Source organism: Erythrolamprus reginae, chromosome 1 (genome assembly GCF_031021105.1).
Source record: "Erythrolamprus reginae isolate rEryReg1 chromosome 1, rEryReg1.hap1, whole genome shotgun sequence".
NCBI lineage: Eukaryota > Metazoa > Chordata > Lepidosauria > Squamata > Dipsadidae > Erythrolamprus > Erythrolamprus reginae.
This window is the reverse complement of record NC_091950.1, coordinates 263,513,322-263,527,300: the sequence shown is the minus strand read 5'-3', so window position 1 is coordinate 263,527,300 and position 13,979 is coordinate 263,513,322. Positions and strand designations below refer to the sequence as shown.

Sequence of the window (13,979 nt, the reverse complement as noted above, 5' to 3'; positions counted from 1 at the left end):
TTTTTTTAAAAAAGAAAAATTTTATTAGGATTTATACGATTACATTTTTAAAAAGGAATGAATGGAAAAAAAGGGTGAGGAAGAAAAGAAACTGGTCCTATAGTTACTTTTTATTACTGAAAGATCAGTGAACAAGTCAGTCAATAAATGAGGACTACACATACTTCCCATGAAGAAAATATAGTCAGAATGGAATAAAGTTTGGGGACACAGTTTGGGGACACAGCAACCCATTTTACAGAAATGACATCAACTGAGAGTCAGATAATAGGCATAGGAAGCATAGATTTATGAATAAAAACAGTATTTAAAATGTTATAAACCATAATCATTTTCTTTTCTGCTGTGTTTGGATCAATGTCATTCTATGCAAATGCTAAGCTACTTATGGCAGGAGAGCCATATTCTGCATTATAAGCTGCATTTATTGATTTCAAATCTGCATTGTCTCTAGAACAAAGCCGTTGGGCAAATTTAAAAACAAATTGCTAAAATAGACAAATGGGTACTTCTGCTAATATACAAACTCCAAGAGAACTCTGGAATAGAAGTGGTATGCAAGGCTACTGCTCTAAAGAAATTCTAACTGAAAAAGGGATGGGGATGCGTCTTGGCTTCCCTTATGTTCTTTTTGCAAATCAATTTTGTTGTTACCAAAATAAGCAATTCAGAGCATCATCCACAAAGTTAATCAATATGCATATTGCAACCTTACTGTCTACAGATAATGATGCAATACTCCTATTGCAAATGCCAATTGAATTAATATGAACATTGAGAACATTAGATATTTACTGTTTTAAGGAAGCACTTGAGAACAATTATACTCAAAATAAATCCTAATTTTTGCAAAGTGACCTAGAATATATACTTACATGTTAAATGGTCAAACAATAAAGCAAGTTAAAATCTTTAAATTCTTGGGTATAGTTTTTGAAAGGTCTGGAATGACCATTTGTCTTAGATTCTGTTTTTGTATCCAGGGTTGTTCCATTTCTTTACTTTGAAATCTGTATTCCATGCAAAGTTGTTAAGAGTTTGGATGGTTTTAGAAATATGAATTACAAATATATACAGTATATTTTTTGTGTTAAAACTTTTATACACTCTTGTGATGTTTCTCTCACCACTTCCTTTTTTATATCATGAAAATTTCCAACTATTATAGCCATCCTTCACAAGAACATTATTTTAGTTCACCACCTTCATTTTGATTGTCCTTTTTCTACAATTTTCCCATTTTACAGTATTGTATTCTATTACTATTTATAGTCTGACAACAGTATGACTTACAGTATGTTACCTTCAGGGTTCCATTTCAAATTAAATCTAAAGTTCCATCACTTCTGATTTATTCCATTTCAAACCATTAAAGATACATTTATTTCAGAATGTTACTATAAAAAAATGGTTGTGTGATTCAAAGCATAGGCAAAAATATCCAGGGCAAATTGGTGTGTGTGTGTGTGTGTGTGTGTGTGTGTGTGTGTCTGCATAATTGAAAAACCCATCTCTCTCTCTCTTCCAAGACTCTAATGCTGGGAAAGGTAGAAGGAAAGAGAAGATGACCACCAGCAGCATGGATGGACATAGTTACAATGCTGATGGGTGCACTATTATGAGACTGGAAATAGCAGGTTAGGGAGAGATCAAACAAAATCTTCATATATGGTTACAAAAAGCTGACACCACATTAACAATGCACATTAACAAAGCACATTAATAATGCACATGAACCAAGTGCATGTGTGCATGAAAGAGAGAAAGGAAAAAAAGATGGACTACTGTTAGGGCCTAGTTGTACATATTGTTTTCCTTCAGAAGACAACCTGAAAGCTGTGGAATTTGGGGCATCAGATGCTAAGGCAAGCCCTGCTGGAGGAAGATTCCATTATTCCTGACTTTGATGTCAAAGATTTGAACCAAGAAGTAAAGGCAAGACCAAATGGCAGGACTAGTAGAGGGTCAAGTATGACAAAGTGTGGAAGATTAGATCTGATGAGTTCTGAAGTTTAATCTTCTCTTCCTTCCTATTTAAAATCTACATGCTAACATGCTCAATCTGAACTGGACTCACAGTTCCTGCTGGAAGAACAGATGGCAGTTGTGACTTTGAGGTTATATGCCAGTAGCAGTCATTCCTGAACTGATAGGCCTTGTTCAATGTCATTCATGACCTTGTGATATGTTTGGATTTCTACAATTAATAGGATGCATCTCCAATGAAAGTACTGTATATAGAAATGAAGTTTCAAGCTGAGAAATTTCCAATTTATGCTAACCAACTTCTATCAGTTTTCATTCTATTTTCCAAGATAATCATTTGTTTTTCAAAATATTTCAGCTGCATTGATATATTAAAATCTTTGTAATATATTTGTAACACTTCGTATCTCAGTAGGTCACCATACCAAAATCCCCATAGCCTGTATGGAAGCAACTTATTACTTTAACCTTTTCCATGTATGATGCCTAAACAAACTAGCCATTTTTTCATATAATGAATAAAGCCCAATTATTTCTTCATATGTTTAATAGATATTATTGATCCCCATTACACAGCTTTTAAGAAAGGCTACACCTTGTTAAAATGTTTACAAAGACCCACTATCTTCAAATAAAGACCCCATGCAGATTAGGTAATCCAACCCTTCCACTTTCGTATTACAAACCTTAATTTATTTGTTCCAGCTTTGTATCTCGAAATTCGAGCCATTGATAGAGGAACTGATAAGGTGTCCAGCCAACGCTTCTCATATTTTGGTTCATTAGCCGTGGGTGAAGAAGGTGATGAAGGTGCCTGACCAGAATAAATAAAAAATAACCGTAAATACAGACCTCATTTTGTAAAAAATATAAATATTTGTATGTGGATATGCTATTTTTCTGGGTGAATAGAACACAAGTAATAACATGGTTTAGAAAATTACATAGAAGAAATAACAATGTGTTTGACTATGAAATATTGCTCTCAATTGCTACACAATACTACCGTTTGTTTTTGTTAAATATATAAACCTCATACCTAACAGGAAAGCTAGTTTATTGACATGTTCTTCTCAATATTGTATTTGCTTCATTAGTATGACAATGATTGCAAAATTTTAATTTGCTTTTTTCGATATTTGCAAAAATAGAATGACAATGTGCATAACTATCTTGATATAGTTGATCTTGAAAAAGTTAAGCATATTCCAGTTTGGTTAGTGGCTGAAATCCCAGGGCTCTAGTCTAGATTGGGAAGATGAAAAAAGAAGGGAACAATGGCAATGTGTCCGTTTTTGTCAACAAAACAATATAGATATATCCAGGTAATCACCAGTTGTTGAATATACAGTTATTCTGTATGTATTCTAAATGTTTCGCCCTCTACTTGATTTTCTTTTGGAGTGGATGGGAAGGTAGAGGAAGGAACATGATTCAGCATTAGAATTCCAGTTCTAAGACTTGCTTCATTTCCTACATAACATGTGAATATCATAATTTGGAAAATTTGCAAAAAATAACCCTTTTCAATAAACAATTCCTGTTTTTTTAAGTGTTGTCTCTCATGACATGGTAATGAATATATTTCTTTTATAATTGAGGCCAACTTGATGTATGAAAAACACTATCTTAATAATCAATACCAATATTAAAATTACATGATTGAGTTGCAGTCTTTCATTACAGAACATGAAAAATGTTCTGTAATGATCTGTTATAAGATCTTTGAAGTTTCTAACAAAATGGTGATAATTATAATAGTGCACAATTATGATTCACCGGGTCTGAGTTCGCGGAGAGGGGCGGCATACAAATCTAAATAATAAATAAATAAATAAACAGTTTTAATAGGATACAGAGAAAAAAATATGCTTAGTACTGTAAATTTTTGAATGTTAACTTTATCCAACGGTTAGTAACCATTGGACTTTCTGTTCTTTCACCCCACAGAACTCAAAAACTTGATACGGAGGTCCATTTAAGATTTCTTAATATAAGAAATGTCATTATCATTTTTGGCTTCATATATGAAAGGCTTACATGAGAAAAAATTGCTCATTTTCATTGCAATTTACAAGGATGGACAAATATATTTTAATGTAATTCTGAAATGTTTAATCTTCAGAATGACCTGTAGCAGGTTTTTCTTCCCACTCATTGTTAGTTTAGTTTTAATTTAACTCTATTGTGCAGAATATTTTCAGAAACCTGCCATTTATTATATAAGAATGCTTATTTATTTACAATTATGATAGTTTCAAATTTTAAAAAGCTACAGAAAATCCTTGTAATCTACCCTACAATTCTGAATACAATAGTAAACATGTGTATTAGGCATGTATTAATATAAGTGACCAAGTAATCATAAGTATTAAAAATTCTGCCAACGCATTTGCATATCTGAATGAATGCCCTATGTTTACTGGGAATGCCTGCAATAATGGGGAATTTTATTTGACTGAATACATTTGCACTATTTATGTGATTTATAGGGCACACAGAAATTGTATGTGCACAACTATCTTTAGGATATTTAGGATTTTTAAGACATGTGAAGGATCATACACAATAGAGCAGTAGTTAGCCAATTATATTTATATACTGACTTTCCTTTAGCTGTACTGATAATACTTATTTGATAAGAAAATACGAGAATCTGCATTCATTATCCTCTCTTCCTGAAACACAGCTGATAATTTGGTTATGTGAAGGTCCACCTAAGCCAAAGCCTTCACGTTTTGTTCAGCTTAATGCCCCATTTTTATTACTTATAAATTTAGTATTTAAACATTATACTTTAAAGTTATCTAAAACATCCAGCAGTAAATAATTAAAAAAAAAAATCTGATGGGCTCTAAACTTGTATTAAACATTAACAAAAATTGAAAAAGAAATTACAGGTTTATTTATTTATTTTATTTATTTATTTATTTATTTAGTCCAATATACAATAATACACAATGAGGGTTATAGAGGATATAATCAGGTAGAATGTATTAAAGGGAGAATAGAGGAGAAAATAAAGGAGTGAAATATAACTATGAGAGAATAGCAGAAAAAGATATAGGTATAAAAGAGAAGATATAGGAGATATAGGAGAGACAATAGGACAGGGGACGGTAGGCACTCTGGTGCGCTTATGTACACCCCTTACTGACCTCTTAGGAACTTGGTGAGGTCAACCGTTGCATGTTCTTTGTATGATTTTAAAAATTCTTTGGTTTTATTGTGTTTCCTATGAACTATTTATCATTAAATATTTATCATTAAATAGTTCAGAGGAAGAATAATTTCATGCTGGAAAGGTGAAATATTTGCAGAGGCATATCATATAAGCGAACAAGCATTTCATTCAAACATTAAAGCTACAGTACTGTAGACATAAAACATTTTCAGTATTATTGACTGTTCTTGATAATGCCTTTAAATAGCAGCATTCTTATTGATTATGCAATAATTGTTTTGCAGTACTGTACTATAAAATAATTTTCATCATAATGATTGACTTTTGGAAATATATTCTGCCAATTTTTGTGAGTAAATATCTAATTGAAAGATTGCAGTAAATATTTGGGCTGATAGGTGGCTTTCTAGATTGTCTGTATTGTATTGTGCTTAATTTGGTGGATCCTAACAAATAAAATGATGGAGAATTTAATATTAATTTAATTTAGCTTGAGACCAAAAGCCTCATTGTTAAAAAAAATATCCTGAGATATGCTTTTCCTTTATTTTCATACATTTCTGAAATTATATTTAATTTTAAAGAAAAGGTTAAATAATCATATTGCTTGTAATATAAATATTCAAAACTGTAATAAATAGTGACAGAATATTGATAAAATATTCATTTACTTATGCTCATTATTCTAAAATGTCTAAATAACAACATTAAGAATCTCACAATAGATACAAACTGAATATAAACTGCTCCAAACTTGATTACAAAAAATCAACTTCAGCAACAGACTGGTCAATGAGTGGAATACATTACCTGACTCTGTAATTTCTTCCTCAGACCCCCAAAACTTTAACCTTAAACTGTCTCCACCCCATTCCTAAGTGCACTAGCGTGCCTACCCTCCCTGTTCTAAAGTCCCCATGTATTTCATAAATATCATGTACTGAAAACCATGTTTATACTTTTATATATTCATATTAATGTTTATACTTGGTTTATATCACATATATGCTTGACAAAACAAACAAACAAACAAATAAATAAAAAACTGAGAATATATTGTTGATGTAATCAATATAAAAGTAGTGGTTTAAAGAAGTGATATATGAAGAAACTAAAGTTTAGATTTAGTTTCTTCATATATCACTTCTTTAAATCACTACTTTTAAATTGACTACATCAACAATATTATATTTTTGGTTGTATTTCATTGTATCTCCTAGTTGTTATACTTTACCAATAAAATATGTAAATGTTAAAAAAAATACTCAAACTGATGATCAAACTACTGTATATTAAACATTAATTAAAAGTATTTATTATTTACTATTTTAAATTAGTAGTCTAAAAACCTCCCTGTTTCTCCCTGTTGTGGGAAAGCAATAACTCAGCTGCATGTAGTTTTTTCAACCAATTTTTCAGGGTTATTCAATTAAATATCTTTTTTTTTACTTCAAAATGCAAAAAAAAACCCTATCTGGTCTATTAGACATCAGCATCATACCTGAAAATTTTGAAATGTGGGGTTAAGTGATGTTTTGGAAGTGAAATATATTTCTATCTTGTTTCTAAAATAATTTTCTGTTTCTTTTACTTTTGCTTGGTTCCCCCTCCCCCCCAAATATAAAGCTTTTTTCCTGGTAATCTGTACTAAACTGTTCCTTATTGAATTTAATTTCAAAGATGCATGGTTTGAATGAAAAAAAGACCAATACATAGAGAAAGATGAAAACAGATAAATAAACAAACTGCATTCTAGTAAGAATGTTTCACATTTTTTAAAAAGGCAGGTTAAAAAACAACCATACTTCCTTGTTCTCATAAACATGATACAGAACAAGAAAGACTAACTGATTTAAACTCCTGCCTTGTATTAATATTTTCCAAATGCCACAGGAAAACAGGAGATGGAATGATGATTCTCTGAAAACACCAGAGTAGTTGGAAAAAGATACACTCAGAAAATAAAATATCTATAGTATGCAGTTGAAATTGATGCCATTTCTACTATTACTTGTTTTTAATTAACATTTCTTAATCATCTCTTCCATCTATTGGGATTACAGTTTAATCTGGTAAATGCAAATTTGTGTATTTATTCTTTCAACCAATAAGCTAAAAAGATTATTTTTTTCACCAGAATTTGAATCATGCCTTCTTGTTCTAAAAAAAATAAAATTCTTTTTTTCTGGATGGAAACTTTTTGTAGCTTAAAAAAAGTACTTTTTTAATAACTTTTTTGCATGATTAGATGAAATACAAGGTCTTGTATTGGCATTCCTATCCCTTGCAACATGTAGCCCACCTACTGGATAAGGCATCTTGTGTGAAGTGATGTAGCACATCAGGGGATTCAACTTCAGAGAACTAAAAGAGAGTAGCTTTTTCCAAATAATCAGCATGCTTTTTGCTCTCTTCCATTTTCTTCAGTTTTGCTCCAAATCTCTCTAGTTCCATCAGGGAAAACAGAAATATGTGCACAGTGAGCAGCCATTTGTCTCCATAAGTTGAGCTGTGATATCAGATAAACAGAGGCATCTGTCTGTACAGTCTGATGGTCTTCGTTACACTCGCCTTTGTATGTACCGCCTGAACAAGTATTCTCTTTCTGCCTTACAGCTCAGTGCAATGATAAAGTTTGTTTACAATATGTTATGATTGAAATTAGAGAAGCACATTTTTAAAGAACTGCAAATACATTATGTAAGAATGCTTCACCACCACAACATACGTATGCAAGTGATCCTCGTTTAGTGCCTGCCTCAGATAGCAACCATTTGAAAATATAATGGTAATTAATTGTAATAAATGATGTAAAATCATTTTTTTGATTAATGCTTACATTTACAGACAATTGTCTGCACTTGAGGCAGACATACATTGGAGTGAGAGAATGCTGGCACTGCAGCACAAGATTCTATGTATCTATCTATGTATCTATGTATCTATGTATCTATCTATGTATCTATCTATGTATCTATCTATCTATCTATCTATCTATCTATCTATCTATCTACCTACCTACCTACCTACCTACCTACCATCTAGCTATCATCTACCTACCTATCATCTAGCTAGGCCATTACAAGTTATGCGTGGTATGTCTGTGTATATGTTTGGTTTTATAATAAGGGTTTTTAGTTGTTTTATTATTGGATTGTCACATGCTGTTTTTATCATTGTTGTTAGCCGCCCCGAGTCTACGGAGGGGGGCGGCATACAAATCCAATTTATTATTATTATTATTATTATTATTATTATTATTATTATTATTATTATTATTACCTACCTAATTTATATAGCCATTCACCTCATAAAACAAGTGATCTGGGCAGGTTTTATCTAAATGAGATAAAAGCAACCAGTGATCTCCTTAGTGTGTGTCCTTTCGTGTAGTTTCCTTAGAAACCGTTTGCGGTTACTAAATGAGGACTAAAGGCAATATATCTAGTCTCATAAAATGATCCAAAGATAAAACTGGCCTGGATAAGATAGAGGAGATTTCTAAGGTCCCATATTTTGTTGATTATCCCATTCATTGGCATCCTTGAGTCTCGAAAGACTATGGTATCATGCTCTGGAAAGAGTTCCTAAAATGCCATATAAACCTCTCCACAGCACAAGGCCTGGGTAGGTTAGTATGGAAGATAGACTGTTACCCAAGCAGCAGACCCCCTGCTCTCCGCATCTCTGAAATAATCCAATGGAATGGCAAAGCTAATATGATTGGTTCCAGTTATGTCCGCAGGCGTTATCAGAATGTGTCTGAACAGAGTCACAAACTGCTTCTAGGATTCCAGCTCTGAATTTTGCCTCAAAGTGTTACGTTCCAGACCCGGCCGCGATAGGTGAAATCCGCGATGGGGAATTTATCGACTGATAGTACTTATTTAAGTATTTATATTGTAATTGTTTGGTAAGTTTTCATTGTTTTAAGTGTTTATAAACCCTTCCCACACAGTATTTATTTTAGATACAGTATTTAAATACAGTATTTACAATTTTAGATATATTTTTTTTGAAAAACTTGCCGATCGAGTTCCGTGGGCTGTTTAAATCTGCCGATTGACTTCCTCAGAAACCCGCGAACCAGCGAAGATCCGCGAATGATTTTTCTCATTAATATTTCTTGAAAACCCGCGATGAAGTGAAGCCGCAGTAGGTGAAGCGCGGTATAGCGAGGGACTGCTGTATTCACAAGGCAGTGGAGGTTTGCAGTCAGAGTTTCCCTTCTCCTAGAAGATGGTTTTTCTGCTTTATCTACCATTAGGACATAAAGCCCTTTTCCACCTTAAAAATCATTGTACATATTCTCCTGTAACCTTGGAAAGGGGCCCTTACAAGGTGCTACCAGCTGGGCCAGTTGGAGCAAAGTTTTTCAGTGAGATATTACTCCTCCAACACAATGGTACAACAAATGATGATCATCTCATCTATTCACTGAACATCCCAGCTATCATATTTTTTTCCTTCCTAGGACTCCTAGGATTTTATCCCAAAAATAGTCCCAATACATTGCTTTAAATGAAAATTGGTGCGAACAATATGATGGTTATATCTCACTCCAAACATTTTGTATTATCTTTGGCAACAATGTATTATTTATTTTAAACCACAAAAAAAATTCCTCTCTTAATGTACATTCACTGACAGACCTGTGGCCACTGCTGTCTACTACTGTTATACCAAGCTATTTTTTTGAATATTTTTCGAGACAAAGCATACTTATTATCTTTCTGTATCATAAGCTAAGACAGTTGTAGAAAGTAAAATTCAAATTGTTTCATTTTGTTTAAGAAGCAGATCAACAAAGTAAAGTCACTTTTGACTTCAATTCAATTTTTGGTGACTTACATTGACAGATTCAGGCAATTTTCTTGGCAATAGGTTTCTATCCACATATTTGCCAGGCCTGATCCTGCTTAGCTTTCTAGATAAGGCAAAGTCAATAAAGTGCTGTCATCACAGCTAGTTTATTAATAATAATATTAATGTACTTACTGTATTTGTTGAATTTCCATTTAAATGTAAGCCACTGTCAAAGAGAGGGGAAGAAGCACGACTACTGTGGTCACTTGATGGTCCAGGGGAACCTGAAATGGGGTATTTAAAAAATAAATATTTTCGTCTAAGTTTGAGCTTATCAGAGAACAATTACCATAAGCTGATTTAGGAAAAAATCCAATGCATGTAAACAACTTGATTGGTTTATACAAGTAAAGGAAAATGTATGATTTAATTAATTTATGACTTAAGTTAAAGATATTGAAGCTGAGGAATTAAACGCCTGGAATGCTTAACCAGATTTAATAGCATACACTCCTTTTGCTATAGAACTCAAATTTTAACAGCAACCTATGGAAACATATGCCAAATACCTTTACTTCATCTTAATTTCTACACTAGTGGTCTAGAAATTAAACCTATAAAGAGTGATTGAAGAATGGTGACATTTTTTGATCTCATCAAATCAAGAACAGATCCAACAGCACTTTTAAAGTAAATGAAATAATGCAACCCTGAAAAAGACCAAGACCGATTCTTCATTTCATGGGCCAGAACAAGAAATAGTATGTTTAAATTACATCAAATCAGATTTTATTGATTGATTGATTGATTGATTGATTTGATTTGATTTGATCTCCGTAGACTCGGGGCGGCATACAAATTTTAGTTGAATGTTAGACAAAGTTCATAATGATAAGATCAGATTGACAATCAGTTAAGAAGGGAGAGAAGGAACTCTCATTCACTCAATATACTCATGCCAAGACTGAAGTAGATGCTTTAATTTGGATTCTGATGCAACCATTCAGGGAGAAATAAATATTCGATTTATCGCCTTTTTCTATTAAAGGTCAATTCTACACAGGCATTATTATATACATTATCAAAAAAGCAATTATATTTTGTTTCTACATTTTATTTTCATCTGTAACTGATTCATTTTTCCTTTATCTTTAATATTCTTTTTTTATTTAGTTTGCCAAATAAACAATCACAAACCACCCTAAGGCCTCAGCAAAAGTAGCAAGAAAGTAGTTCAAACTCATTCAGGAATTTGCAGATAAAAAGATAATAGTCAGCACTTCAATAGAATATCCTATTTACAGGGCTACAACTTGAATACTAAAGTTATTGGACAAATTGCAACTGGAATACTAGACGTTAATGGATTAAATACTAAAAGTTATTGGATAAATTACAACTGGGATACATTATTGGATAACTGTTTTGAGAGAAGAAGGCATTAGTGACACCTTACTGAAAATTGCAGAATTTACTTCATCGTGTACAATTGGAACTAAATCAATTTTTAAACTTGGATAAGGGGTCTATTAAAATTATGGGATTTTACTACCAAGCAACTTCAAACAAAATACATGACATATATCCAGTAATTTGCAGTTGAAGAACTATTTCTAAAGCTTTTTAACACAATACTGACAAAATGGTCTGTCTCACATTGATAATGATGCTTATGAATGAACCTTTCCAAAGAGGATACTTTTACTTCCTTACAGTTAAATGCAGAATGTATGCATATCTGTTCACAACTAAAAAGAGAAAAAAGATTGCAATATTGTTTATCCTTCACTCTTTTTATAATTCTTCCTGTATTTTGAGAAGTAACAACTAGCTTTAAAAGCTTCTAGCACAAATCAAATTTTAAAGTAGCAATCTTTCCCCAGTTTAATGGGTTTACGTTTCTTGGGATACAATTCTTAAAAATGAATTTGATGCAAAGATTATATAGATACCAAAATATCATTGCATTCAAAAGCAAAGTTCCATAGCAATCGAAAGCATACATAAGATTATTCAAAATTAAAGCAATATAAAAGTTAAAATCTTGATTTTCCTGTAGCGATCATATATGATTTTGGGATAGACAATGTGACAGTCCAGGCATCTTTTGAGACTGCTACAGATATAGATTTTGCCCATCAAATTTAAGAGCACAGAAAATTTATTTATCTTCTTGCTTGCTTGCCTACTTACTTACTTGCTTATTGACATATATGGCCACCTATCTCACATGAAGACGCTAGGTGGTTAACAACAAAGATGCCTTCTAAGCACCTGTAGGTACCGTATTGAAAGTTGGTGATGGGAGGAAACCCCAAAGTAGAGAGTGTCTGTGAGAACTCCCTTCTTCTGGAACAGTTTGTCTCCCAAGCAAGGTAGTTCCAACTTTCCAGCCCTCCCAGAAGCTCATTAAAAACCTGGCCAGAATGTTATCATTAGTTTTATGAGGATTAATCATATTTTTTAACTGTCGAAATAAACCATATTTGTTTTATTGTACATTATTACCAAAGAAGTAGTGAGAGATTGGAAAATGTGAACACGTGGAGCCTATAGAACCTCGAACAGTCAGGGACAACTGAATGGATAGCATCATCCTCACAATACTGTTGTATTGCATTTTCATTTTTACAACTGTTTGGCTGCAGTTGTTACTTGTGTTTAAATATATAAAGTTGGTTGATTGAAATGGTTTATAAATTGATTAAATAATTCTCTATGATGGAATAAAAACATTACAATAATCACAAGGCAGCATTTTCTTCCAAAAGACTGAATATACAGTATATTTTAGGAAAATTGCACATGAAAATAATTTCCACCTTATTTTTATTTTAAAAATATCATTATGCTAGATTAGGCAGACTGATGACTAAATAAAAATAAAACTGATACAGAACAGAAACATCCTTTTACCTTTCCTTCAACCTCCCTCAATTCTCAAGTCTCTCAAATTTGTTTTAGAGTATTAAGAGGGATGCAGTTCTGATAATACATAGTATATAAACAGTTGAATTTTTTGTTAGTTTTTATATTTCTTGGTAGGGAGTCTTTCTTAGGATACAGTTTTTCAGTAATTAATATTTCTCCCCTTTTTTTTTTTTTTTGTGTGTGTGTATTGAAAGCTATGCCACAGTTGAAGAAGCCAAGGAAGGTATTTATTAATTAGACTGATTTTTTGGAGGCGTGTCAAACTCAAGGTCCGCAGGCCACATTCAGCCCATGGGGTGCATATATCTGGCCCCTGAGGCTGCCATGGAAACAACAATGGACTGACCCAGGGTGCCTCTGCCAGTGAAAATGAAGCTCGGGTGGGCTGCATGTGGCTTTCCCAGGCCTTATTTTCATCTGTGACAGTGTCCTGCAGCCCTTTGCCAGTGAAAATGGAGCCCGGGGAGCCCCAGGGGAGGGGTACAAGAGGTTATCATGGTGACATTGACCTGGTAACTCCCATCCCAGCCCCCTGAAGTCAAATACAAATGCAAATTGACTTTGACATTCCTGATTTATTATCTTTTTAAAAATAGTGCTCAGAGTGGACAGCAATCTCTTGGTTTGCCTTTTGACTGTCTAGGAATAATTCTGCCTAATGGAGAGCCTAGATATACCCATTGGGGGAAAAAGACCTAGTGCCAATTCCCAGGTTACACTATCAAAATTAGTCACTAGAATTGTCAGAATTTTATATTCTCTGATGCTTTCAGAACCCGTCTCTTTCTCAAGCATCAGGTCTAAGACAAAATACAAACATCCAAGAGCACATTTACAATATGTCATGACAAAACTGTATAACACGATGAAAAAAGTGGACACTCCACAATGTAAAAATAGAGCAAGCTCCAAATCCTGGACAAGGATATTCATTCCCCCCATCCTCATTTCAGAGGGCAACTAGTGCTATAGATAGTGGATATCTGTAACACTAGTTTGGATATCTGTAACACTAGTTTATTTATATCCAAATGGTATTGCTGCCAAATCAAATTTGTCTTGGCAATTACTA

At 33.0% G+C, this 13,979-nt stretch overlaps 1 protein-coding gene across 5 annotated transcripts in view; it reads right to left on the bottom strand.

The window, feature by feature from the left end:
- SNTG2 (syntrophin gamma 2) overlaps positions 1 to 13,979 on the bottom strand; it is a 249,146-nt gene that overhangs the window by 112,833 nt on the left and 122,334 nt on the right. For all 5 annotated transcript variants that reach the window (XM_070732927.1, XM_070732929.1, XM_070732930.1 and 2 more), the window contains 2 exons: positions 10,169 to 10,260; positions 2,673 to 2,800 (listed from right to left, as the gene is read on the bottom strand). In XM_070732927.1, the coding sequence (XP_070589028.1) occupies positions 2,673 to 2,800; positions 10,169 to 10,260 (220 nt within the window). The remainder of the gene's footprint in view (positions 1 to 2,672; positions 2,801 to 10,168; positions 10,261 to 13,979) is intronic.